This window comes from Martes martes (assembly GCF_963455335.1).
Source record: "Martes martes genome assembly, chromosome: 1".
NCBI lineage: Eukaryota > Metazoa > Chordata > Mammalia > Carnivora > Mustelidae > Martes > Martes martes.
In genome coordinates, this window is record NC_137888.1 from 116,465,568 (window position 1) to 116,493,560 (window position 27,993).

Genomic DNA, 27,993 nt, shown 5'->3' on the forward strand with positions numbered 1-27,993 from the left:
TTCATCTAACTGGAGGCAATTCTGGAGAGAGAGATTTTGCTGGTCTGTTATAGTTGAAGAACTTTAGGTTTCATTTTCTATACTTAGGAAGAATTGAAACCCCATCCAGGAGGGATACCTGCATTTGCTTTCTGCCTTGGTACATACACAGTATACAGGGAAGATTTAAGAAACAATTGTAAAGGGACACTTTTTTTTTTTTTAAGGATTTTATTTTATTTGTTTTAGAGAAAGAAAGAGGAGTGTGGGCATGCTTGAGTGGGGGGAGGGGCAAAGGGAAAGGGAGAGAGAGAATCCCAAGCAGAACTCTGTGCTGACCATGGAGCCTGACACAGGGCTTGATCCCAGGACCCTGAGATCATAAGCTGAGCCAAAATCAAGGGTTGGACACTTAATTGACAGCCACCCAGGTGCCTTGAAATATAGGATACTTTAATGTATCTTTTTAAATTGAGATTAAATTAATATAACATAAAATTCACTGTTTAAACCATTAAAAATGTACAATTCAGTGGTTTTTTAGTGTCTTCACAATGTTACACAACGATCACCACTATCTAATTCCAGAACATTTTCATCACCACAAAGAGAAGCCCCATATCTATTAGCAATCACCTCCCCATCCCCTCAGCCTATTCCCTGGCAACCACTAATCTACTTTTCTCTAGGTCTTTGTCTGTTTTGGACATTTCATATAAATGGAATCTTGAAGCATGTGGCCTTTTTTATCTGGCTTCTTATATTTAACATTGTTTTCAAGGTCCATCCAGGTGGTAGCATGTATTAATACTGCACTCCTTTTTATATTACATATAGACATACCATTTTGTTTATCCATTCATCAGTTGATGCACATTTGGATTGTTTCCACTTTTTGGCTATTATAAATAATGCTTTTATGAACATTATTCATGTACAGGTTTTTAAATATATATATATATATATATATATATATATATATATAGTCATTTGAATCTCCAAATTCAAAGACATATATATATATGTTTTCAGGGGCACCTGGCTGGCCCAGTCAGTCTCACAGGACTGTGATTTTTGATCTTGAGGTCCTGAATTCAAGCCCCATGTTGGGCGTAGAGCCTACTTAAAGAAATAATAATAAAATCTTTGTTTCCATCCTTTTGGTTATATACCCAGGAGTGTAATTTCTGGATCATATGGTATTCTGTGTTTAACATTTTGAAGAACTGTTTTCCAGAGTTGGGCACCAGTTTACATTCACAGCAGCAGCGTGTGAAAGTTCCGGTTTCTCCACATTCTTGCCATCACTGTTATTGCGGTGTTTTTGCTCATAGCCATCCTAGTGGGTGTGAAGTGGTATCATTGTGGTTTTCATTTGCATTTCCATGATGACTAACATTGTTGAGCATCTTTCCATGGGTTTTTTTGAGCATTAATATATCTTCTTTGGAGAAATGTCTAGATCCTTTTGCCTTTTCTTCACTTCCCACTTCTGCCTGCCTTCCATTTTCAATGGCCTAACCATAGATTTTTCAGTTTCTCTACCTAGACCTGTTAACTTGACCTTCTCTAGATTAATGTTTCTAGCTTGATCTGGGTTTAGTTAAGTGCTCAATAGTTCCATTAGTCATTTGCCGATCCTCTGGTACATTTCCCACAATAGCTATTCCACGTATTTTCTACCTTCCTCAAGCTTTCAGTCTCATTCCAACCTCCCTATTTGTTAAAGGACATTTCGTGTCCTTACTATACCAGTTGAGGACATTGGATATAAATTTGTGTGTCTTTCCTCTTTACATCTAACATTGTCCTTTTATCACCTTCCTTTCTGCTTTTAGAAAAGGATGAAACTTCTTATTTCTAAAGCTAGTACTTTCCCCCCTGCTTTCCTTTGAAGCCATTCTGTACCATTTCTCTAGACTCTTCTGTTTTTCCTTCTCCAGTATTTTCAGCCTCTGGCTTCTTTTCCTCTGTCTTGGATATGTACAGATGTCCTTAACTTTAAAAAAAAAAAATCACTTGTTCTTTCTGTCTCCTCTAGGTATCTTTCAGTTTTTCTCATTCCTTTTATAGATACCATATCTAATGAGAGATTATTACTACTTTTTTCCTTTTCTTCCAATTTTCTTAAAGGCACTGGTGTTCTTTTATTAATATATTCTAGAAGGTCTCTAATAGTCATTTGAATCTCCAAATTCAAAGACATCTCAGTTCTCATTTTCTTTGATCTCAGCTCCTTTTTTTAAAAAATCCCTATTCCTGCTACTATACTACTGGTACTACAATCTTATTTTCAGTTCAAAAATTCATTGTAAATGCCTCTTTTTTCTTGTGACAATATTTTTTCTTTTTACCATATTCTACCCATTCCTCCTTTACAAAGTCTGCCACCCTTTCTACTCCCACTGCAACATTAGTGGAAAAATCTGTAAGTCTATTTTCTTCTCCCTATAATAACCTCTGAACTGGTCTCTTTCTAAGTATACAAGATAACCAGTGGTGTCCTAGTAAACTGGCTCACTGAGGGGGAAAAAACCCTCTGATATGTAACATTTGCTGATTTCTGTGGCTGAGATCAGATTACAATGATTTAATAACTGGCCCACAAAATTCCTGAATATTTAACAACCAACTCCAGTACACCACTGGTAATAACTTTAAGAGACACAGTAAAGCTTGTCTTTGATCTATATGTACTATTGTTAATAAACACTTTTTTTCTATTTGTTTTATAGATTTTTACCTGTTTTTATATATAAATATATATAAACTATTGATATAATTCATATACAATTGTAATGTACATACCCATTTAAAGTGTGCAAGGAATGGTTTTTAGAATATTCAGAGTGGACAACCATCATATAATCTACTTTAGAACATTTCTGTCACCCCAGAGAGAAGCCTAGTACCCATTAGCAGTCACTCTCCCTTTCTCCCTAATCCTCCAAGCCCTGTATAACCACTAATTTACTTTCTGTATAAATTTTTTTATTCTGGACATTATATATAAATGGAATCATACAATTAGTGGTCTTTTGTGGCGAGCTTCTTTCACTTAGCATAATGTTTTCAAGATTTCAGGATTCCTGTTGTAGCATGTATCAGTACTGCATTCCTTTTTATGCCCAAATGTCCTTTGTTGCTTGAGGTATAACTTACATACAGTAGAGTGCACAAACCTTAAGTGTACAGCTCAATATGTTTATATATATATCTCTCTCTCTCTGCAGATATATATATATCTATATATATATGTAGATATCTATATATATATATATATCTATATATATATATATATAGATATCTACATATATATATCTACATACACACACACACACACGTAATCAGCAGTAATCCCAGAAGACTCTAACATCCCTTCTTGTCAGTATCCACTTTATCTAAATTTCCTCCTTTTCCTGTGGCTTCCTAGTCATTATAGATTAGCTTCACCTGTTTTTGAACTTTATATAGATAGAATCATAAATTATGTATTATTTTGTGAAAAGCATATGCTTTTTTTAAAAAATTTTTTTAAAGATTTTACTTATTTATTTGACAGGGATCACAAGTAGGCAGAGAGACAGGCAGAGAGAGGAGGAAGCAGGCTCCCCGCTGAGCAGAGGGCCTGATGCGGGGCTCAATCCCAGGACTCTGGGATCCTGACCTGAACTGAAGGTAGAGGCTTTAACCCACTGAGCCACCCAGGTGCCCCAGCATATGCTTTTAGAAACACAAACTACTGTTAAGCAACTCTTTGAGTAGTAACTTCTAGAGGATAAATTGTCTTCTTTAATCCTAGAGAAATCTGTGTTAACTACAGAAAATTGTATATTTGGGTCATTGGTCTATTCTTATCTCCTTTAAAAAATGTTCTTAAAAAGGATAGCACACATATGTACCCATGTCCCCTAAAAATGAATGTTTTATCTTTATAGCTTTAGCATATCTTTTTTTTTTTTTTTTGACACCGAGAGAGAGATCACAAATAGGCAGAGAGGCAGGCAGAGAGAGGGGAGAAGCAGGCTCCCCGCAGAGCAGAGCAGTCTCCATCCCAGGACCCTGAGATCATGACCTGAGCCGAAGGCAGAGGCTTAACCCACTGAGCCACCCAGGACCCCAGCTTTAGCATATCTTAAACTAAGCTAATTATAGAAGTGATTTGTAAAAAGACATTTTTTTAAAAAGATTTATTTATTTTTAGAGAGAGAGAGCAAACATACAGTGGGGAGGGGCAGAGAAAGAGGAGGAGAGAGAATCTTAAGCAGGCTCCCTGCTTACAATCCTGAGATCATGACCTGAACTGAAATCAAGAGTTGGACACCCAACCAACTGAGCCACCCAGGTGCCTCAAAAAGAAATGCATTTTAATTTTAAAACCTAGTCTTAAAGGACACCACTTGGGTGTCTCAGTCAGTTGAGCATCCAACTCTTAGTTTATCTTAGGTTATGATCTCATGGTGAACCCTGAGTCAGGTTCTGTACCCAGGGCGGGAGTCTACTTGAGGATTCTACCCCTCTCCCTCTCCCTCTCCTCATACTCTCTCTCTCAAATAAATAAATAAATCTAAAACCTAATTGTAAAAAGTCCGTCCTTATCTGAAAACAAAACAAAACAATGTCTTCCCAGTCCCTGGATTCACCCCAATCATGATGTAATCTATTTAGAATGTAAAATTCTAACCAAACATTACTATAGCCCAACAGAAATTAAAAGAATTATAAGGGAATGTTATAAACAACTGAATGTCAAAAAAATTGACAATTTAAATAAAATAGACATTCCTAGAAAGAGACAAATTATCAAGACTAACCCAAAATGAAATAGAAAATCTGAGTGGACTTACCCCAAGTTAAAAAAAAAATTGAATTAATTTTTAAAAATCTTCCCACAAAGACAAGACCAGTCCCAGCTGCTTGATTGATGAATTCTTCCAAATATTTAAGGAAGAAATAGTTTCCTATTCTGAACAGTTTCAGAAAATAGAGAATACTTTCTATCCCATTTTATGAAACCAAACATCAAACCCAGGGGAGAAAAAAGCACAGAAAAAGGAAACCATAGTTAAAAATTTCTCACAAACTTAAATGCAAAAATCCTTAACAATATATTAACAAATCTAGGAACGTGTAAAAAGATTTATATAGACCAAGGGGGATTTCACTCTGGAATGCAAGGTTGGTTTGACATCCTAAAATCAATTAATCTAATACACCATAAGTAACAAAAGACAAAACCAGAATTTGATTGTTTCAGTAATGCAGAAAAGGTATATGATAAAATCCAACACCTATTTATTATAAAAACTCTCAACAAATTGCAAAAAGGAGGGCAATTCCTCAGTTGATAAATGGCATCCACAAAAAAACCTACAGTTAACATAATGTTTAATGGTAAAAGATTGCATACTTCACCCCTAAGATATTTGTCCTTGTTACTTCTGTTCACCATTGTGCTAGAGATTCCACCTAAGGCAATAAGGGATAATAAAAAGGAAGTTAAAGGCATCCAGATTGGAAAGAAGTAGAACATCTTTAGTCATAGATGACATGATCTCATATGTAGAAAATCCTAAGGAATCTACCAAAGTGCTTCAACTAATAATTGAGTTTAGCAAAGTCACAGGGCCACAATCAATATACAAAAATCATCTGAAATTATACACACAGACACATTTGCATTTATAAATCAATTTGCATTTTTATATACTAGCAAGGAACAATCCAAAAATAAAGTTAAGAAAAACAGTTCCCTTCACAATAGCAACAAATAGAATAAAATACTTAAGAGTATTAACAAAAACTCTTAAGTAAGACTTTCCTCTGTAGAGGAAAGAGCATTCCTGTATTCTTATTTCAGCTTTGCCTCTGAGTAATTGCATATAATTCATATAATTTCTTTGAACCTGTTTTCCTCATCTTTAAATTGAGAATTACTGTACTTCTTGCCTCACAGGGCTATTGTGAGCATTAGAGCATACTTACAGTGTAAAGCATTATACAGTGATAATCATAATTGGTAAAGCATACAGGAGCTATTTGCCTAGCCAGTCCTCTAGTTGAAGTGGTATGAAAATGTGCTTAAGAACTTTGGCAGTTTCATCACATAGAACAGGGTCATGTGTTCTGCCAGATAGTGGAGGAGCCGTTATTTAGGACCCAGTTAGTTGGGACTGTGCCTAGTTTCCCAGCCACCTCGCTCAATATTACCCTGAAATCACCAGTAAGACATTTATCTTTCATATCATGATTTCATATCATGATTTACATATCATGAACCATTTGATAAAAGGTTGCAACTATCACTTGCCATTTTGAAATGCCTTTTTTTTCTTTTGTTACGTGATTTAGGAGGAATTTAGTCACCAGTATATTGAATAACTGATTGTTCTTTTTTTTTTTTTTAAGATTTTATTTATTTATTTGACAGACAGAGATCACAAGTAGGCAGAGAGGCAGGCAGAGGGGCGGGGTGCGGGGGAAGCAGGCTCCCTGCTGAGCAGAGAGCCCGATGCGGGGCTCGATCCCAGGATCCTGGGATCATGACCTGAGCCGAAGGCAGAGGCTTATTTAACCCACTCAGCCACCCAGGGACCCAACTGATTGTTCTTTAAATCTGCCATTTTTTGAGTATTTCAGTCTGTACCATGGAACTTAACTTTGTTTTCCTTCACTTTCCTCTTCTTAAGGGCTTACAGCAGCCAGCTCCTTTTTCTGATGAAATTGAGGTTGACTTTAGTAAGCCCTATGTCAGGGTAACTATGGAAGAAGCCAGCAGAGGAACTCCTTGTAAGTAAATGTTTCATTATATTGTTGTTTTACTCTTGTTTTTAACTCTTAATACTCCCCTTGAGTAATAAGCAGGCCAGTGGGGTAGGGTAAAATGACAACAAAATGGTGTAGTGGCAGCAGGTCAAATTTCAAAATGCCATCAAACAGTTCAAGGATCACATTCAGATGTGATAGTAGACCTGTTGAAGGCAAGATATTTTCATGTTCTCTCTGATAACACACATTCAGAATGTGGTACCTCACTCAGATCTGATTACATTAGCTATATTACCCTGCTTATTGCTAATCTGTCCACAAACCACCTGTGGTACATAAAATGTTTGTGTGTGCATGTGTACTATTCCCAAGTTTTGAAGCTTATAATTAATAAGCACCAACTAATTTAATTTTTTAACAATTTTAGAATAGAATTTTATAAGTCATTTTTTTCAGATTATCTACTTTATCATCTCTTCATTGTACACATGAAGAAATTGAAGTCCACAGAAACTAAGAAGTGAAAGTTCCCCTATAGTAAAACAAATAATTAGTGATAGAACTGAAACTAAAGCCTAAGTTTTTCCATCTTTGTGTTCTTTTCACCCTGGAGTGATGCTGCTCTTTGTAGACATTAGTTATAAATAATAGAAGGCCATTGGCAATCTGATTGCATTTTAGGTGGAACAAAGAATCACAAATTAGCCTATAAAGTTTGCAGGTCTAATTTGGTCTCTAGTTCTCCTATATCGCATTCCGTCTGTTACGTCTTATATGAAATAACCACGTGACTATTCATGCCAGTGTTGGACAAGGAGTAAACCAATAAAGAATCTACACATGCCACAATTAATGAATTTTCAACCAATAACTAGTACAAGGGGCATCCTTCCCCACCACATACCATGTTTTCACTAGGGAGGTTAAGGGAATACAAGAAAGACGTTGGTATAATCTAGGAGAAAACTCACTACCCAGAGAAAAAACAAATATGGCTGAAGAGATGAAAAGCTTATTTCTTTTGGAAGATGAAAGAAAAAAGTCAGCAGTATGTTTTCTAAGAGAAAGGGGGAAAAAAGGCAAAGTCTGAAGGGCAGTGGAATGTGTCAGGACAGAAGTTTTGGTGATAGGTATTTGAGAGAATATATCAAAAGATGGATATATCAAAAATATATAAAAAAATTGAAACACAGGTTGGTTCTGCCTAAAGGAGAACATGTATTTATTTAGCCAACAGTGATGCAAGGACTATAATTTAGAATACAAATCAGGACCATTTTGAAAGTGAAAGGGGGTTGCTCTTAATAATATGCTGAGACAACATATGAATCAGGATTTGGTCATCCTGGCCAGTAGGCACTTGGTAAAAGAATGAATAACTTGTGCTTTGTTCCCACATTTTCTCATTCAACGGTGGTCTCTTCTGGCCATTTGGTTACTCTGTTAGTCTGGGTTTGCCAAAGACTTGGGGGTAAGTCATGGGGAATTGAGAGTTTAGGAGGCTGGGGAAAGACTGAAGAGGGCAAGAAGCACATCTGGAGTTTGGTCTGAGAAAGGGTTTGGTGGTGACTTGGCTTGATAACCGGATGATTAACCCTGGCAAACAGCCAGTTGATCAACAGCATTCTTTACTCTTTGCACCATCCTGGAAATGTGTTTATGGAGCTAAATCCCCCTCATCTTGCTTTACCCAGCTGTATGCTAATGTCAAAGAAACGACAAATATTCTTAATTTTTGTATTCTGTGCTTTGTTAGTTACTTCATGGTTATGATTTCTAGGATGTAGAAGACATTATGCTCCTCAGATTATGTTTTCTTTTGCTTTGTTTTAGGGATGAGGAAACTGAGTCTTAAAAAGGTTAAGATTGCAGAGGAAGGAGGCTGGTAGTTAAGTTGGAGCTATAATTTTTCTGACTCTTAAATCTATTATATTATTTGTTTTTCATTGTACTGGCATATCTATTTTATTGAAAAAGTTTATTTCCTGTATTATAAAATCAGTACATTCCCATGGCCTAACATTCATAAAGTACAAACAGGGCATGGAATGAAATGTCTTCCTATTACCATTATCTCACAGCCACCCAGTATCCCTTCCTCCCACCCTTTTAGTGGGTATATCATGGTACATTCAGTCCTTCCATTGAAATTTAGGCTGTTTCCAAAATTTTATTATTACATACTATGCTGCATTGAGTAACATACATATTTACAAATCTATCTGTGAAATACATTTCTAGAATTGGAATAGCTGGGCCATTGTAGGAGATAAGAAAACATCTGATGACTTTAGGTGCTTTCCAGAAAAAAAGTAAAAGCATTTATTTGTCTTTTAATAGATATTGTCTAATTGCCTTTTTAAAAAATATTTTATTTATTTATTTGAGAGAGAGCATGCATATACTGTGCACATGCACAAGTAGGGGAAGGGAGAAGCAGACTCCCTGCTGAGGCACCCCTCTAATTGCCCTTAAAAGTTGTACCAATTTATATTTCTATCACCAGTGTATAATTTCTCAGTTTAAAAGCTACTTATTTATGGATAAAGCTATCTGGAAAGAAATGTCCACAAACCTGAGAACCAGTTTTCTCCTCTTTGTTTCATTGTCCTCAAGGAGGCAGATGTGTCTTACCCCTCCCTTCGGTATGGTATATCTGATGAGCCCCCCCCCCTTTCCCAGAATGATATAGCTGTTCCTACTGTTATTTTCTGCCTCTATAGTTAAATACTCTTCTTTTATTCACATATGGGAATATGTTTCTAGGACTTGTTAGGTTTATTATTTGAAGCATGAGGAACTGTTAATGTCAATTCCATTCTCAGTGTGTGTGGTATTAGTCTTGTACCTCCAAGAAGTCATTTCTTGGCATTTCTTTCATAGTCCGCTACCACTAAAAATAAATTGACAATCTGGTCTCTGTTATTCTCACTAATGGAGAAAAAAGGAAAAGCACTAATATAAAGTCCTGTAGGATTTAAAGATTTTTTTTTTTTTTTTTTTTTTTTTAATTTGTCAGAGAGAGTGAGCACAGGCAGAGAGAGAGGCAGGCAGAGGCAGAGGGAGAAGCAGGCTCCCTGCCGAGCAAGGAGCCCGATGTGGGACTCGATCCCAGGACCCTGGGATCATGACCTGAGCCGAAGGCAGCCGCTTAACCAACTGAGCCACCCAGGCGTCCCAGTCCTGTAGGATTTATATTTGACTCTCAAATACTTAGTATATCGCCCTCTACTGAGAAAGTATAATATCATGCTCACTGTCAGGGAGAAATCCCTTGAAGGAATCCCATCTGTTATCACAGAGTGGGTATTGAGGGTGACTAGGACTGAGAAGCAATAAATTGGTAACTGATACTTACCTTCACCCCTTTTACCTTCTTTGTCTCACCCCTATGGATCACTTCTTACTCACCGGGCAATTGGAGGGAGGTTTATTTTCAAAGCAAAGCTTAGTTATCAGTAATCAAGCAGCCTGAAAATGAGAGAGCAAGCAAGAGAACACAAGTGGCAGAGGGAGAGAGAGAAGCAGGCTCCCCGCTGGGCAGAACCTCATGCGGGGCTCAATCCTAGGACCCTAAGATAATGACCTGAGCAAAAGACAGACACTTAACTGACTGAGCCACCCAGCCGCCCCTTCCCATTTACTTCTAAAATAACTTCAAGAAAAAGCAATCATGAAATCAGTTCCATGAGCAGTTTGATGAAATCAGACTAACAGAGTCAATGGATGTGATGTCAAAAGTGTCTCTGGAGCCAAAGAAGTCTGTGATGTTATTCCTCACAGCCCCAACCCACCCTTCCATTAGAGTGAATATCCAGAGAGCACCTTGAGAGAGGGATATGCAAAGATGGAACACAGTGTTATTTCCATTCGTCAAATATAAGGTATTGAATCAGTGTGTTTTTGTGATAAATTCTTTCCTTTGGATTTAGGTGATCGGCCTGTGAGAGTTTATGCTGATGGAATATTTGACTTATTTCACTGTGGTCATGCCCGGGCTCTGATGCAAGCAAAGAACCTTTTCCCTAATACATACCTCATTGTAGGAGGTAAGAAAACATCTGATGACTTTAGGTGCTTTCCAGGAGAAAAAAAAAAATTATAGTTGCCTTTTTCTCCTATTGTAACATGAATACTGGCTCTTGTTTTGGTTTTTATTTGTTTTTATTTTTTTAAAGATTATTTATTTATTTATTTGACAGAAAGAGAGGTCACAAGTAGGCAGAGAGGCAGGCAGAGAGAGAGGGGGAAGCCGGCTTCCTGCTGAGCAGAGAGCCCGTTGCGGGGCTTGACTCCAAGACCGTAAGATCATGACCTGAGCCAAAGGCAAAGGCTTAACCCACTGAGCCACCCAGGGGCCCCTTGTTTTGGTTTTTAAATGAGAGATATGGAACAGCTTCTCTAAAACATGAAGTATATGAGTTATATAAATCTGGCGAGAAAAGCTCCAAGCACTCTGACCTGAGAGGTCCAGTTTTTATCTCAGTGTTTTTAGCTGAGTTTCTGCAGTTTTGGGAGCAACAGTGACCCCTATTGCCTACTTAAAAACAGCATTTATTCTAGATTTCAGTTTGTCTTTTTTTTTTTTTTTTAAGGTTTTATTTATTTATTTGAGAGAGAGTGTGTGGGAGGGGGGTGGGAGGTGGGTAAGCAGTGAGGGAGGGAGCAGGACAAGCAGCCTGTGCTGTGCATGGTGCCTGACACAGGGCTTGATCCCAGAGCCCTGAGACCATGACCTAAGCTGAAACCAAGCATCAAATGCTCAGCTGACTGAGCCACCCAGGCAGCCCTGTTTATCATTTTGAATCAACTGAAGTGCAAAAGTCTGTTAAGCAAATGTTATGTGGTCCAGTACAGTCTTGTGAAAATACATGAAAACATTTTTAAAAACTTAAGTGATGCAGAAATTCACAGGAGGTTAATTTCAAAGCCAAAGATTTTAGGCCCTTGTTGTATCTTCTCTCCAAAGTGTGAACATACTTTTTAGTGAGTACTTGGTCCTGAAGGTGTATCTTGGATTAGGAAAAGCAATGTTACTCAGACTGAGCTGTACCCAGGAAATTCTTTTCTGGTGGGAAGATTGGTTATAGTCATAGGAAATGGGAAAGGTTGGTGACTGAGGAATGGTTAAGAAAAGAGGACTTTGACTTACAACTCTGTGGTGTGGTGAACTCAGTTTGCAGTGATGAGCTTACGCACAACTTCAAAGGCTTCACGGTGATGAATGAAAATGAGCGCTATGATGCAGTGCAGCACTGCCGCTATGTGGATGAGGTGGTGAGGAATGCCCCCTGGACCTTGACACCAGAGTTCCTGGCAGAACACCGGGTAAGAAACTGAACACACGTCCCCATCCCTTGTTCTGGAATTCCCTCAACTCTCAAGACTTCTGGGATTTGGGGTAGTTTTCCACTAGCCTTTTTTTACTTCTGTGCTCTATATAAATTTCACACAGAGGATATTACTACTAATAATGATCATCCCTGACATTTGTATGGCGTTTGGTGGTTTATAAGCACTTTTATATCCATAATATTTCATTTGCTCCCCAAAACAATCTTATTGGGTAGCTATTCTTTCTACTTTACATATGAGAATAGAGCCAGAGAAACCAAAAAACCTGGTCCAGGATACACAGTAGCAGGGCTAGAAACTGAACTCTTCAGTTAAGTGATTTTTATACCCCCACACTATGAATGTGTCCATCCTCCTAATATACCAGTCCTATAGAATAAAAAATAAATAAATAAAAAGGTGGGTATAAAAGGTGAGAAGAGTTTATCAGGTCAGGTTGAGGTCCCCAAGCTTGAGAAACCAGCAAGTATATTGTCAGTTCTCAGCAGGAGTATGTGGAATGTCAAAGGTGAGCTGTTCAGTGAGGCAAAAAGAACAAAAGTAGCCAAAGTGCTTTAAAAGCAATACTTGGGGGTAGGCCTGAAGCTAAAGGGTATCTGTTAAAACTATTTGGGATTAGGACAGACCTTTTATAGTTCTCTAGCTTTTCTATATCAGTACTTGCAAGCCAGTGTGGTACTAAAGGTGGTGAATAAGATTATTTTCAGCAACCAGAGCCAGGCAGGTTCAGGCAGAAGAGGTCAGAGGAACTTTTAACTTCCCTTTTCTCTTTGTTAACAGTGAATCCTCAGCCAGCAGTCTTACTTGGCCACGATCCTTCTTTTCTTTTTTTTTTTTTTTCAATTTTTTTAATTTAATTTTTAAATTTTTAAATAAACATATAATGTATTTTTATCCCCAGGGGTACAGGTCTGTGAATCGCCAGGTTTACACATTTCACAGCACTCATCATAGCATACACCCTCCCCATGTCCATATCCCCACCACCCTCCCCCCAGCAACCCTCAGTCTGTTTTTTGAGATTGAGTCTTTTATGGTTTGTCTCCCTCCCAATCCCATCTTCTTTCATTTTTTCTTTTCCTACCCCCTAAACTCCCCATGTTACATCTCCCCTTCCTCATATCAGGGAGATCATATGATAGATGTCTTTCTCCGATTGACTTATTTCACTAAGCATAATACCCTCTAGTTCCATCCACGTTGTCACAAATGGCAAGATTTCATTTCTTTTGGTGGCTGCATAGTATTCCATTGTATATATATACCACATCTTCTTTATCCATTCATCTGTTGATGGACATCTAGGTTCTTTCCATAGTTTGGCTACTGTGGACATTGCTGCTATAAACATTCGGGTGCACGTGCCCCTTCGGAGCACCACATTTGTATCTTTAGGATATATACCCAGTAGTGCAATCTCTGGGTCATAGGGTAGCTCTATTTTCAGTTTTTTGAGGAACCTCCACACTGTTTTCCAGAGTGGTTGCACCAGGTTGCATTCCCACCAACAGTGTAGGAGGGTTCCCCTCTCTCCGCATCCTCGCCAGCATCTGTCATTTCTTGACTTGTTAATTTTAGCCATTCTGGCTGGCGTGAGGTGGTATCTCATTGTGGAGATGTGGAGCATTTTTTCATGTGTCTGTTGGCTATTTGGATGTCTTCTTTGCAGAAATGTCTGTTCATGTCCTCTGCTCATTTCTTGATTGGATTATTTGTTCTTTGGGGGTTGAGTTTGCTAAGCTCTTTATAGATTTTGGATACTAGTCCTTTATCTGATATGTCGTTTGCAAATATCTTCTCCCATTCTGTCAGTTGTCTTTTGGTTTTGTTAACTGTTTCCTTTGCTGTGCAAAAGCTTTTGATCTTGATGAAATCCCAGTAGTTCATTTTTGCCCGTGCTTCTGTTGCCTTTGGCGATGTTTCTAGGAAGAAGTTGCTGTGGTTGAGGTCAAAGAGGTTGCTGCCTGTGTTCTCCTCAAGGATTTTGATGGATTCCTTTCTCACATTGAGGTCCTTCATCCATTTTGAGTCTCTTTTTGTGTGTGGTATGAAGAAATAGTCCAATTTCATTTTTCTGCATGTGGTTGTTCAATTTTCCCAACACCATTTGTTGAAGAGGCTGTCTTTTTTCCATTGGACATTCCTTTCTGCTTTGTTGAAGATTAGTTGACCATAGAGTTGAGGGTCTATATCTGGGCTCTCTGTTCTGTTCCATTGATATATGTGTCTGTTTTTGTGCCAGTACCATATTGTCTTGATGATGACAGCTTTGTAATAGAGCTTGAAGTCTGGAATTGTGATGCCACCAACTTTGGCTTGCTTTTTCAATATTCCTCTAGCTATTCGAGGTCTTTTCTGGTTCCATAAATTTTAGGATTATTTGTTCTATTTCTTTGAAAAAAATGGATGGGATTTTGATAGGGATTGCATTAAATGTGTAGATTGCTTTAGGTAGCATAGACATTTTCACAATATTTGTTCTTCCAATCCATTAGCATGGAACATTTTTCCATTTCTTTGTGTCTTCCTCAATTTCTTTCATGAGTACTTTATAGTTTTCTGAGTATAGATTCTTTGCCTCTTTCGTTAGGTTTATTCCTAGGTATCTTATGGTTTTGGGTGCAATTGTAAATGGGATTGACTCCTTAATTTCTCTTTCTTCTGTCTTGTTGTTAGTGTAAAGAAATGCAACTGATTTCTGTGCATTGACTTTATATTCTGACACTTTACTGAATTCCTGTACAAGTTCTAGCAGTTTTGGAGTGGAGCCTTTTGGGTTTTCCACATACAGTATCATATCATCTGCAAAGAGTGATAGTTTGACTTCCTCTTTGCCGATTTGGATGCCTTTAATTTCTTTTTGTTGTCTGATTGCTGAAGCTAGGACTTCTAGTACTATGTTGAATAGCAGTGGTGATAACGGACATCCCTGTTGTGTTCCTGACCTTAGCGGAAAAGCTTTCAGTTTTTCTCCATTGAGAATGATATTTGCAGTGGGTTTTTCATAGATGGCTTTGATAATATTGAGGTATGTGCCCTCTATCCCTACACTTTGAAGAGTTTTAATCAGGAAGGGATGCTGTACTTTGTCAAATGATCTTTCAGCATCTATTGAGAGTATCATATGGTTCTTGTTCTTTCTTTTATTAATGTATTGTATCACATTGATTGATTTGTGGATGTTGAACCAACCTTGCAGCCCTGGAATAAATCCCACTTGGTCGTGGTGAATAATCCTTTTAATGTACTGTTGGATTCTATTGGCCAGTATTTTGGTGAGAATTTTCGCATGTGTTCATCAAGGATATTGGTCTGTAATTCTCTTTTTTGATGAGATCTTTGTCTGGTTTGGGGATCAAGGTGATGCTGGCCTCATAAAATGAGTTTGGAAGTTTTCCTTCCATTTCTATTTTTTGGAACAGTTTCAGAAGAATAGGAATTAATTCTTCTTTAAATGTTTGGTAGAATTCCCCTGGGAAGCCGTGTAGCCCTGGACTTTTGTTTGTTTGGATATTTTTGATGACTGTTTCAATCTCCCTATTGGTTATGGGTCTGTTCAGGTTTTCTGTTTCTTCCTGGTTCAGTTGTGGTAGTTTATATGTCTCTAGAAATGTATCCATTTCTTCCAGATTGTCGAATTTGTTGGTGTAGAGTTGCTCATAGTATGTTCTTATAATTGTTTGTATTTCTTTGGTGTTGGTTGTGATCTCTCCTCTTTCATTCATGATTTTATTTATTTGGGTCCTTTCTCTTTTCTTTTTGATAAGTCTGGCCAGGGGTTTATCAATCTTATTAATTCTTTCAAAGAACCAGCTCCTGGTTTCATTGATTTGTTCTATTGTTTTTTTGGTTTCTATTTTATTGATTTCTGCTCTGATCTTTATGATTTCTCTTCTCCTGATGGGTTTAGGCTTTCTTTGTTGTTTTTTCTCCAGCTCCTTTAGGTGTAGGGTTAGGTTGTGTATTTGAGACCTTTCTTGTTTCTTGAGAAAGGCTTGTGCTGCTATATATTTTCCTCTCAGGACTGCCTTTGCTGTGTCCCACAGATTTTGAACCGTTGTGTTTTCATTATCATTTGTTTCCATGAATTTTTTCAATTCTTCTTTAATTTCCTGGTTAACCCATTCATTTTTTAGAAGGATGCTGTTTAGTCTCCATGTATTTGGGTTCTTTCGAAATTTCCTCTTGTGATTGAGTTTTAGCTTCAGAGCATTGTGGTCTGAAAATATGCAGGGAATGATCCCAGCCTTTTGATACCAGTTGAGACCTGATTTATGACCCAGGATGTGGTCTATTCCAGAGAATGTTCTGTGTGCACTAGAGAAGAATGTGTACTCTGTTATTTTGGGATGGAATGTTCTGAATATATCTGTGATGTCCATCTGATCCAGTGTGTCATTTAAGGCCTTTATTTCCTTGTTGACCTTTTGCTTAGATGATCTGTCCATTTCATTGAGGGGAGTGTTAAAGTCCCCTACTTTTATTGTATTATTGTCGATGTATTTCTTTGATTTTGTTATTAATTGGTTTATATAGTTCGCTGCTCCCATGTTAGGGGCATAGATATTTAAAATTGTTAGGTCTTCTTGTTGGACAGACCCTTTGAGTATGATATAGTGTCCTTCCTCATTTCTTATTATAGTCTTTGGCTTAAAATCTAATTGATCTGATATAAGGATTGCCACCCCAGCTTTCTTCTGATGTCCATTAGCATGGTACATTGTTTTCCACCCCATCACTTTAAATCTGGAGGTGTCTTCGGGTCTAAAATGAGTTTCTTGTAGGCAACATATTGATGGGTTTTGCTTTTTTATCCATTCTGATACCCTGTGTCTTTTGATTGGGGCATTTAGCCCATTAACATTCAGGGTAACTATGGAGAGATATGAATTTATTGCCATTGTCTTGCCTGTAAGGTGACTGTTACTGTATATTGTCTCTGTTTCTTTCTGATCTACTACTTCTAGGGTCTCTCTTTGCTTAGAGGACCCCTTTCAATATTTCCTGTAGAGCTGGTTTGGTGTTTGCAAATTCTTTCAGTTTTTGTTTGTCCTGGAAGCTCTTTATCTCTCCTTCTATTTTCAATGATGGCCTAGCTGGATATAGTATTCTTGGCTGGATGTTTTTCTCGTTTAGTGCTCTGAATATATCATGCCAGTTCTTTCTGGCCTGCCAGGTCTCTGTGGATAAGTCTGCTGCCAATCTAATGTTTTTACCCTTGTATGTTACAGACTTCTTTTCCCGGGCTGCTTTCAGGATTTTCTCTTTGTCTCTAAGACTTGTAAATTTTACTATCAGGTGATGGGGTGTGGACCTATTTTTATTGATTTTGAGGGGCGTTCTTTGCATCTCCTGGATTTTGATGTTTGTTCCCTTTGCCATATTAGGGAAATTCTCTCCAGTAATTCTCTCCAATATACCTTCTGCTCCCCTCTCTCTTTATTCTTCATCTGGAATCCCAATTATTCTAATGTTGTGTCGCCTTATGGTGTCACTTATCTCTCGAATTCTCTCCTCGTGGTCCAGTATTTGTTTGTCTCTCTTTTGCTCAGCTCTTTATTCTCTGTCATTTGGTCTTCTATGTCACTAATTCTTTCTTCTGCCTCATTTATCCTAGCAGTAGGAGCTTCCATTTTTTATTGCACCTCATTAATAGCTTTTTTGATTTCAACTTGGTTAGATTTTAGTTCTTTTATTTCTCCAGAAAGGACTTTTATCTCTCCGGAGAGGGTTTCTCTGATATCTTCTATGCCTTTTTCGAGCCCGGCTAGAACCTTGAGAATCGTCATTCTGAAGTCTAGATCTGTCATGTTACCAATGTCTGTATTGATTAGGTCCCCAGCCTTCGGTACTGCCTCTTGTTCTTTTTTTTGTGGTGAGTTTTTCTGCCTTGTCATTTTGTTCAGATAAGATTTGCTTTCTCCTCCTCTGGAATTCCACTGTTCTCCTTGGTGAGTGAAGTTGGTCTTGGCTGGGTTTCTTGTTGATCTTCTGGGGGAGGGGCCTGTTGTAGTGGTTCTCAAGTGTCTTTGCCCCAGGCGGAATTGCACTGCCCTTACCAGGGGCTGGGCTAAGTAATCTGCTCGGGTTTGCTTTTGGGAGCTTTTGTTCCCTGAGTGCTTTCCATAGAGTTCCGGAGGACGGGAATGAAAATGGCGGCCTCCCAATCTCTGGCCCAGAGGAGCCAAGAGCTCGGGGTCCCGCTCCTCAGTGCACCCTCAGAGAAAAGCGCCCAAACGCCCCTGTCTCCCTGGCCTCTGGTCGCGCTTGGAGAAAAGCGCTCAATCGGTTGTGCTTGGGAGAAAAGCGCTCGGTCGCTTCCGTCTCTTTGGCCTCCAACCACGCGCTTGGAGAAAAGTGCTCAGTCACTCCATCTCCCTGGCCTCCGGCTGCGCTCCGAGCTTACCCAGCCTATGCCCGGTTCAAGGTAACCCTGAGCTGATAGCTCACTCCTCGGCTTTGTCGCTGTAGCCGGCTTCCCTGCTCTAATACCTGCAAGCTCTGCGACACTCAGACACCCCCGGTCCTTCTGTGACCCCGCGGGACCTGGGGTTACACTGACCCCGCGTGGGCTTCTCCCCGGTTTAGCCTCTGGAGCGATGTCCCTCAGTGGAGCAGACTTTTAAAAGTCCTGATTTTGTTCTCCGTTGCTCCGCCGCTTGCCGGGAGCTGGCCCCTCCCCTCGGGGTCTATCTTCCCGTCATTTTGGATTCACTTCTCCGCAGGTCCTACCTTTCAGAAAGTGATCAATTTTCTGTTTCTAGAATTGTTGCTCTTCTTCTCTTCGATTTCCCGTTGGATTTGTAGGTGTTTGCAATGGTTAGATAAGCTATCTAGCTGATCTCCTGCTACCTGATGTCGTCTCAGCCTGTAACTTCTCCGTCATGTTGACTCCTGATCCCACCATTCTTATTTTCACTTTGCAGCCTATCAATCCCTGACAAATTGTTCATAGGTAATCAGGATGTTAGCTGAGAGTCTCTGACACAGTCCTGATAGGCATGCTTCACACTACTGGCTTCTGGGAATTAGGTATAGTCGTATTAGCAATTACATTAGTAAAGGGCATATGGCCTATGTAGGAATGACTAAATAAGTAAGGTTAGCATATCTCTCTGAAAGATTATTGATCCCATGCTATTGATCTCTTCTCACTGTTGAAAGAGGTATTGACAGTAGTAAAATGATAGAGCCCAAGACCTAAATGTCTTTTATGGCTTTTATGGCTTTGAGTTTCACATTCCTCAGGAGTATAGATGTATCTGTTCTAGTAAAAGGGCTCTTGGTTGCTATTTTTATATTCCCACTCATCTCATGGTCTGAAAGAGAAACCAGCTAAGGAAGAAGTGACCTCTTATGCATATTTTTAGAAACCTTATTTGACCAATCTTTATAGACCCAGGAGGATGGGGAGATTTCCTCAGCTCCACTCACTAACACACCAGCAAATCCTCCAGTCGTGTTTACTACAGCATGGTGACTCGTGTGCAGTGTAAGGGTAGCACTTCCAGTAGACCAGGAGAGTTAGCTAAAAAAAAAGAAACTGGTCAACTTCATATTTATGAGTGAAAAATAGATTAAAAAATTAAATTGTATAGTTTATGAACGAATCACAGAATTTATGAAGCAAGGCAAAGAGAGATAAAGAAAAAAAGTCCACTTGAGGCCTGGCCTCTCCTTGTCCTTTATTCTGAATCTGGGAGAGTATTTTCTGGGGGAATATTTACTGGTTCTTTCTGATGTCATTGATCCTCAGTTTTAAATGATGTTTCCCTATTTCAGATTGATTTTGTAGCCCATGATGACATCCCTTATTCTTCTGCTGGGAGCGATGATGTTTATAAGCACATCAAGGAAGCAGGTAAGTAAGCTGATCTACATCCTCACTTTATGAAGTCTCAGGGGCAGCAACAGAGAATCAATGACATTGCTACGTTAACAAAGGAAAATTTATGCACTTAGAAATTCAATATCTACTTTCAGTCACACTTCAGATAAGAGGTTTAGGTGAGCATAGCACTGATATCCATCAATTCGCAGTCTAAGCATCTACTTTTTTTTTTTTTTTTTTTTTTAAGATTTTGTTTGTTTGTCCGAGAGAGAGAGAAAGAGCACAAGCAGGGGGAGCAGCCAGCAGAGGGAGAAGTAGGCTCCCCGCTGAGCAAGGAGCCCAATGTGGGACTCGATCCCAGGACCCTAGGATCATGACCTGAGCCAAAAGAAGAGGCTTAACAGACTGAGCCACCCAGGCGTCCCTAAGCATCTACTTTTGATACCTATTTTAATTTTAGGAAACTCCCAGGCCCATATATATATTTTTTTAATATTAGGACTATATAGTTCTTCCTTTCCTTACCCCTAGCCTTTGATTCAGTCTTCCTCCTGTATGTCAATATCTCCAGACTTCACTTAGTAATAGAAGATCATTTTTTGAGAAAAAGAATGTTGCTCACAGTTTCCATCTAGTCCTATGGCCTGAGTTAACCAGAATGTCACAGTGTATGTGTGTGTTCTTGGATTAGGTATGTTTGCACCAACACAGAGGACAGAAGGTATCTCCACATCAGACATCATCACCCGAATTGTCCGGGACTATGATGTGTATGCCAGACGGAATCTACAGAGGGGCTACACGGCAAAGGAGCTCAATGTCAGCTTTATCAATGTGAGTTCCAGCTTCATCCCAGAGTTCCCTGGCCCTATAGGACACACGTTTACCTCCTACCTCATCTGAGCTAAAGTTGCTTTTCTGTCTGCTGTAACTGTCGCCTCCAAAATTCAATGAGTGCCTCTTTGCTGATTACACTGCGCTAAGCTTTACAAAGAGAATAAAACAGAGGCATTCTCTGCCTTTATGGTCTAGTATCAGTCAACACATTGATATAAAAATACACAGCCAATTAAATAAGAATATGTTACTTAACATAGTACAGTATTTGTATCAAATATATTTAAAACCGCAGTTCATACCTTTTTTTTTTTTTTTTGATTGGATGGTCTTTGGAAAATCTAATGAAAGCTATGGATCCTGTCCCTGTGTGGATAGTGGCACACACAACATTTTGCATGCAATTTCTCAGGGCATATGGACCTCGGTTTTAAAATTTGATTTATGAAAGCGTAGTTTACTTAGTTTAATATTGCCTTTTAGAAACAAAGAGCTATACATTTTGTATATAAATTGTATCTTAATAAAGTTGATTTTAAAAAAAGAAAGCTGCTAATATATCTTCTGTACTAGTAGTTTACCATGCTTCCTTACCTGCTGCCAGTTGTGTGAATAATGAATAGGTGAAATGGCTTCATCAAATATGTTTAGCTTTGCAGATAAACCCTAGCTGTTGTTAACCACCTACCACAGAATCTTTTTCAGGTGTTTAAAAATACTAAACATATTCCCGTTCCCCTTTATGATCTGGAAATTATGAAAATACTTTTCCTTTGGCTAAACCTCCCCTCGACCCATACCATTTTCCCTTCTGTTCAGGGAAGCTGGTAGGACCATAGGGTATCTTCATTTTGCAGATGAGCAAACAGACCTCTAAATACTAAAAAATAGAACAAAAAGCTCTTCTAAAATCATAGAATAAGCCAGTGATAGCAGGAAAACATCAATACCATAAACAAATTTAGTAAAAGATCCACTACTTCAACCTATGAGAGTTGTCTTATTCTTGGCAATATTGTGCAGTAATCCTGTGGCTCCTTACATATCTTCATCTAGAATGGGGTTTGGGTTATGTTGGGCATGTTTATATTCCAAGTTTATGTTTTTTTTTTAATTATTATGTTCAGTTAGCCAACATATAGTACATCAGTTTTAATATAGTCTTAAAAAATCTGACTTCATTTGGCTATATGCCCAGTGGTTACTGAGCATACTCTATATCTTTAGTTTAATCCAGGCTTCTATAATGTTTGAATTATCACACTTTCATATAAGATGACCATCCAGAGTATATTTAATCTGTTACTATGCTAGAGATACAAGAGATTAGGGTGAAGTGAAATTCTGACGACTGGAAATCGTGTCAGTAACGTGCTGAAACTTTTTTTTTCTTCTCCCTTTGGAATGGAGGTCAGAGTGAGTATTATATCTTAAAACAATTATTTCTTTACTTAGGAGAAGAAATACCACTTGCAGGAGCGGGTTGACAAAGTAAAGAAGAAAGTGAAAGACGTGGAAGAAAAGTCAAAAGAATTTGTTCAGAAGGTGGAGGAAAAAAGCATTGATCTCATTCAGAAATGGGAGGAGAAATCCCGAGAATTCATTGGAAGTTTCCTGGAAATGTTTGGTCCAGAAGGAGCTCTGGTATGTTCTTTCCTGGTAGACAGTTTAGGAAATTTCAGGAAAATTCATGCTGTGTGAAGAATTATAGCATTATAGAAAGGGACATCAACATTAAGTAGTTATCTAATCTGTTCCTGATACTGGGCAGAACTATATTTCAACTGTCCCCAAAAAGTTGTTTAAACTCATTACAGAAAGAGGTTACACATTCTCCTAAATAATATTGCCAGCTCTCTGTCAACCTCCAAATCTGGTGATAAGCAAATGACCTTTCCCAGTTTGCTTTTATATTATAGTTTTAGATAAAAAGGAAAGGAAAGAACAAAGAACAGTAGAAAGAAAGCTGCCTCCAGTACAAACAGCTGCTGCAGAGCTGCTGGGTGAGGTGAGAGTTCTGTCCTTGAGGAGTAACAAGGTCTCTTTAAGCCGAATAGATGGTGAGTGTAGTTGTTTAGCAAGTGAGCCTTAGGTTATCAAGAAGCATGTAACTGTGAAAGTATTTGATACCAGAACAGATTATTTAGGGAGAATATAGAATTTCCTTTTCAGAGAGCTCTCACACTAGAATAGGTACCCTTTCGTCTGAGTGAGTTCCTTTGTTTTTGCCTGGAGCCTAGACTCTGGACCAAGTAGCCATTTAAGAATTCCTTTGACATAGTCATCGAGAATTGGGTGACTGTGGATAACAGGTAGGAACCCTTAGATAAGAAGCATAGCATGGACTATTTTAGGGAGGAAATTGCTTAAAATTTTAGGTGTATCCCTCCCTTAGTGTATTTGGTCACTTTTGGCATTGCACAGGGCACTCATGATAATTTAAAGTCTCAGATCCTCCAGTGGTGATTTAGTAGGATCCCTAGGTTTCTTCTAATTCTTCCTTTTGGTCTCCCCAGAAACACATGCTGAAAGAGGGTAAAGGCCGGATGCTGCAGGCCATCAGTCCAAAGCAGAGTCCCAGCAGCAGCCCCACTCGGGAACGCTCCCCATCCCCGTCTTTCCGATGGCCCTTCTCTGGCAAGACTTCCCCGCCTTCCTCCCCAGCAAACCTCTCCAGGCACAAGGCTGCAGCCTATGATATCAGTGAGGATGAAGAAGACTAAGTTTTCATCCCTTCTTTCCTGTCCCCTCCCTCTGTCCCATCACCTTCAGAAGCTCTCTGTTGAATTTCAAATTGTGATTCCAACACTAAACCTAAGGACAGCTACAAAGGAAAGAAAGTTGGGGCAGGAGGACCTAGGATGGGATCCGACAGCCTATTCTCCAGGAGACATCACCCATCCACACCAAGAAGGAGGCTGACTGCACCTCAGAAACCTGTTCTGCATCCATATACCCTCCCTACAGACTTTGCTTTACTGTTTATGTTCATGTGATTTTGACAGGGAAATTGTCATTTTTATTAATTTTTTAAAAATTAGTCTTTCAAATGTTGTAAGTAGAACTAATTTTTTGCCCCTGAGGAGTGGGCAGAAGGAAGTGGTATATTACTCAGAGGCCTTTTCTTCCTGATACACTATAGTGTTTGCCTTCTGTTCAGAGGCAGAGTGGCTTGCCGAGCCCTTCAAGCAATGAGCCATGCTGATGAATGATTTCAGGGGGCAGGGGAAATAGCACAATTTTGGTGTCCTTAACAAAAAAGCTAAAAGCTAAGTAAACTCAGTCACAAATCCCCTAAATGTACTGCTGGCACGTGTGTTAATGTGGCTGGCTGTGAGAAGAAGGAGATCTGAGCCTAACTTTTCTTACTCCCTGAGGAGTTTCTTGTTGGACCCAATGGGGTCCATGGAAGACACTGATGGGGATGAAACCAGACCACATGGCATCAGCTACGGTTTTCCTGCTGTGTTCATCTTCTCAGAAAACTCTCACCCAATTATTTGGGAGCTCTCGTCAATCTCTTTCCTACAGTCTACCTTTGAAGGCAGGAACACTTCCAGATTTATTGTGATTGGGGAGGGCAGTGGGACAATACTCAATCCTATATAGGGTCAGGTTAGGTTAATTTTCCCATCTGTGAGTAAGTCCCTGGCCCTGCTATTTCGATGCTTATTACCTAGCTTTTTACAGAGGATACTTTGTAAATGTCTGCAGTTTGAACATGATCTGTTAATCCATGTTGTTCAAAGCCATACCGAATATTTAGAGAGATTTGCACAGAATTTAAACACAAAAGCATAAAGAAACACCCCCCCCACTTCCTAAAGCCTTATCTTGAACTCTGTCCTTCTTAAGAATGTTCTTGACTGGAACTAATGCTCCAGGTGGTGTTTCTTTTCCTCTGAGAGTTGCAGCTGGTTGGGACTTCCTTCTGCTGCCCCTCCAGCAGGCCATAGAACATTACAAGAAAATGGCAGGTTCTCTCCCTTTCCCACGTGTGCCTCTTGGTTATGGTCCCACTGCTCCTGTTAGGTTGCCCAGGAGGATTCAGCACTTACATCCCACATCAGAGATGCTGAAGCTTAACACTTGCAGTTGAGCGTGAGCTCATTCTAAGCCTCTAGCACTGTACCCCTACGTGACCGAGGAGACCATCATCTTCAGTAATCCTGTAGCTGGGTTCAGGGGAAAATTGCTTATGTCCAGGCCCCACCCTGTCACTCATAAATACCCCTTGTGGGGGTAGAGTTTTGGTGTTTTCAGCTAAGAAAACCACATTTTATCTTTGCTTGCCCCAGTGCTAAGGCTGTGAGCATCTCATAGTCTCCTCCCTAAATATTTTCTGGTAAAACCTGCTCTTCTGCCTGAGGATCAGGGTAGAATCACTGCCTGCTTGCACAGCAGGACTACCTGGTTTCTTATAACTCCTGATCACCCAGAGAGGCGGAGTATAGCAGAGTAGAGACAAAGAGAGGGAAATCTCTTGTCATGATGACTTATAAAAACTACATTTCTGACTCTTCTCATGAAGTGCTCTTTTTGCTATCAGATATGGTTTACATGAGCTTTGGCTTGGAATCCTTTTTTTGCAACAGTTCAAGTTCTTGTTTTCCTCCATTAACAAGCTTCATAGGATCACGTATTTTAACTTTTCTGCTTTAGTCTTCCTTCTTTGGGGATTTGCCTACTTCTGTCTTATTCTCCTTGGTATAGAAAGATGATGAAATCACTGAAGGTCACCTACCTATTCCTTCAAGGTACATACTGACCAAGTGTATTTGGCAAGGGAGATGCTCAGAATGTGGTTTTGTACCCTGTGTGTCACTCCTCTCAAGTATACTGTCTGGGATCTCTTCCTCTGCTCTGTCAGTGGGTTACTTTTGGCATTCCCTGCCCTTGGAATATAACCGCTCTGCTGGTAAGTTCTCCGAGACTGCCAGGTCCAGCATATGCACATGTGCTTGGAAAGCCCTCTCACCCCTTTTGACGAGCCTCTGTGGCCTCAGTCTCCTAACACTAGTGCATCTTGAAGTAATTTTGACTTGAAGATGAAAATTTATGGTGTGGCATATTAGCTACTTTGGGGTAAATGGGATCCTAGGTGCTGGACAAGGATGGGTGGAGGGAAGCTGTCGGGATGATGTATTATTTGATCATTTGTGCCTAATTAAATGAAGTTAGTGGTTTGCCTACCATGACCGTGCCTGTGATCTGTAAATCTGCTATTATTAATTTTAATATTAACTGTTAAGATTGATTTCTAATATTAATATTAATTGCTATTTCCCTGAATCCCACACACTAAGCAATAAGCCAAATGTAGCAGAGGTGGGTGAGCCTTAAACACTGGTTGGCTTCAGAGCCCAGTCTGTAAGAGGGAAGAACGGAGACATTCCGTGCTCCTCAGAATGCTGAGGAGGTGCTACTTTAGTTATCTTGGGATGTCTGGGCAGAAAGTTTGCTGTTTTCATACACTAGACTCAGTAGCAGTAAGGAAGAGAGGTTGAAACTTTTGAGGAGTGGAAAGAGATCCTTTGTACTGCTGCGCTGTTTCTGATAATTAGAGCCAAAGAGCATTATTTCGCTGAGGCTTGGGTAAGAAGGTTGGGGATATGAGGACGTTGAAGATCCTAAATAAGAAAAAATATGAAGGAGGTCAAGAGAACTTTTGACTTTATCTGATTGCCGATAACGTAGCACCTGAGTTAGATTTTTCTTATTTTACTTGTAGACCACACAACTGGTCAGGCAGCCTCTGGATATTCTCCCTGTGATGATTCTTCACAGTGCTTTGGTTTCTCTGGATTATCTTGATTTGTGGGTAGCTTTTGTTATTCTGGAGCTCATTGCCTTTTTGACCGTGTTTTAGATCTATCTAAAATCTTTCCAAATCAATTATATTTTGCTGCTTTTCTTTAATTCCCTAAAAGCCATAGGTTCTGCATTTTCTGTCAGCACACCCTTTCACCAGAAGTTGAACTAGTAACAGGTAGGGAAAAAAGCTCCCTTAATAATGGTTTTAACTAATGGTATTTTTTTTAAGCTTACCAATGTAAGTATTTTTAAAGGTTGTATTTTTCAAAGTCATACAATGATGTTCTTGTTTTCTCTCATAGAATAAATTGTCATGGGATAAAGAGTGGTCCCTAGCTTCTATTTTTCCAAATAAGTAGAACATATTCTTGGGATTATACTATTAAATGTTAATTTTCTCTAAAATAAAGAGGAAAGATTTTCTGTCTGCCAAAGTTTTATGTTAATACTCAGATTGGGGTAGAAAACAAAGTGCTAGGTTTAACACTAGGATGACTCAGGTTGTGTTCCTTTAGGTTTAAAGAGAGCTTTCCCACCCTTCTTCAGGGGGCACTGACTATTTTAAACACAGAGACTTGATTGGTTGAGTTGCTTTGTATGGAGGATCCTGAAAAGAAAAAGGTATGTTGGGAAGAAACGCTGGCCTTGGTATGAATGTTAGCCCCATCCGCAGTGCCAGCATCCACAGGGTGTTTTCCTCAATCGGTGTTCAATATATTGTTTTCCTATGTGAGTGTTATTAATTTGTTCCAGTTATTTGGGCCTTTGTCATTTAGCCAAATAAAGGCAAAGTGGTTTTACCTAATGTACCATTTCCTGTGTTTATGACCTGGTATACATGTGTATAAGATGTTTGATGTATTTGGGACTTTTACCTATACCCGCAGTTCTTTTGCTTTTGCATCCTAATTTGTCTCCTCAAAATTGTTCCATGACCATATTATGAGGGAAATCCTTTTGTAGCTTTGCATAGAAGGCTCAAAAAGCCATTGTCCCTTTAAGGGAGGCTGATCCAGATCTATGAGGTCTAATGTCATCAGTGCACTAATGACACATCTGTAAGGGAAAGAATACCTTCCATCTGATCTTCAGAAGCCTGGTTTCTTCTGAGACTTCAGGTTTGTACTATTTTTGCGTGGTTGAGTTCTTTTGTTGTTGTTGTTGTTGTTGTTGACATACCCTGTTACATTAGTTTCAGGTGTACAACTTAGTGGTTTGGCAAGTTTATACATTATGCTTTGTTCACCACAAGTATTGCTACCATCTGTCCCATTACATTGCTATTACAATATCATTCACTGTATTCCTTTTTTTAAAAGATTTTATTTATTTATTTGAGAGAGAGAGTGAGAGAAGGTGTGCATGGGCAGAGGGAGAGGGAGAAAGAATCTTAAGTAGACTTTGCACTG

The 27,993-nt window shown here is 39.1% G+C and overlaps 1 protein-coding gene across 2 annotated transcripts in view; it reads left to right on the forward strand.

The window, feature by feature from the left end:
* PCYT1A (phosphate cytidylyltransferase 1A, choline) overlaps positions 1-27,387 on the forward strand; it is a 52,538-nt gene extending 25,151 nt beyond the window's left edge. For both annotated transcript variants that reach the window (XM_080815561.1, XM_080815562.1), the window contains exons 3-9: positions 6,669-6,768; positions 10,680-10,796; positions 11,924-12,075; positions 19,885-19,963; positions 20,625-20,767; positions 22,226-22,414; positions 23,287-27,387. In XM_080815561.1, the coding sequence (XP_080671687.1) occupies positions 6,669-6,768; positions 10,680-10,796; positions 11,924-12,075; positions 19,885-19,963; positions 20,625-20,767; positions 22,226-22,414; positions 23,287-23,493 (987 nt within the window). In that variant the 3' untranslated portion in view covers positions 23,494-27,387. The remainder of the gene's footprint in view (positions 1-6,668; positions 6,769-10,679; positions 10,797-11,923; positions 12,076-19,884; positions 19,964-20,624; positions 20,768-22,225; positions 22,415-23,286) is intronic.
* Positions 27,388-27,993: the final 606 nt, after the last annotated feature.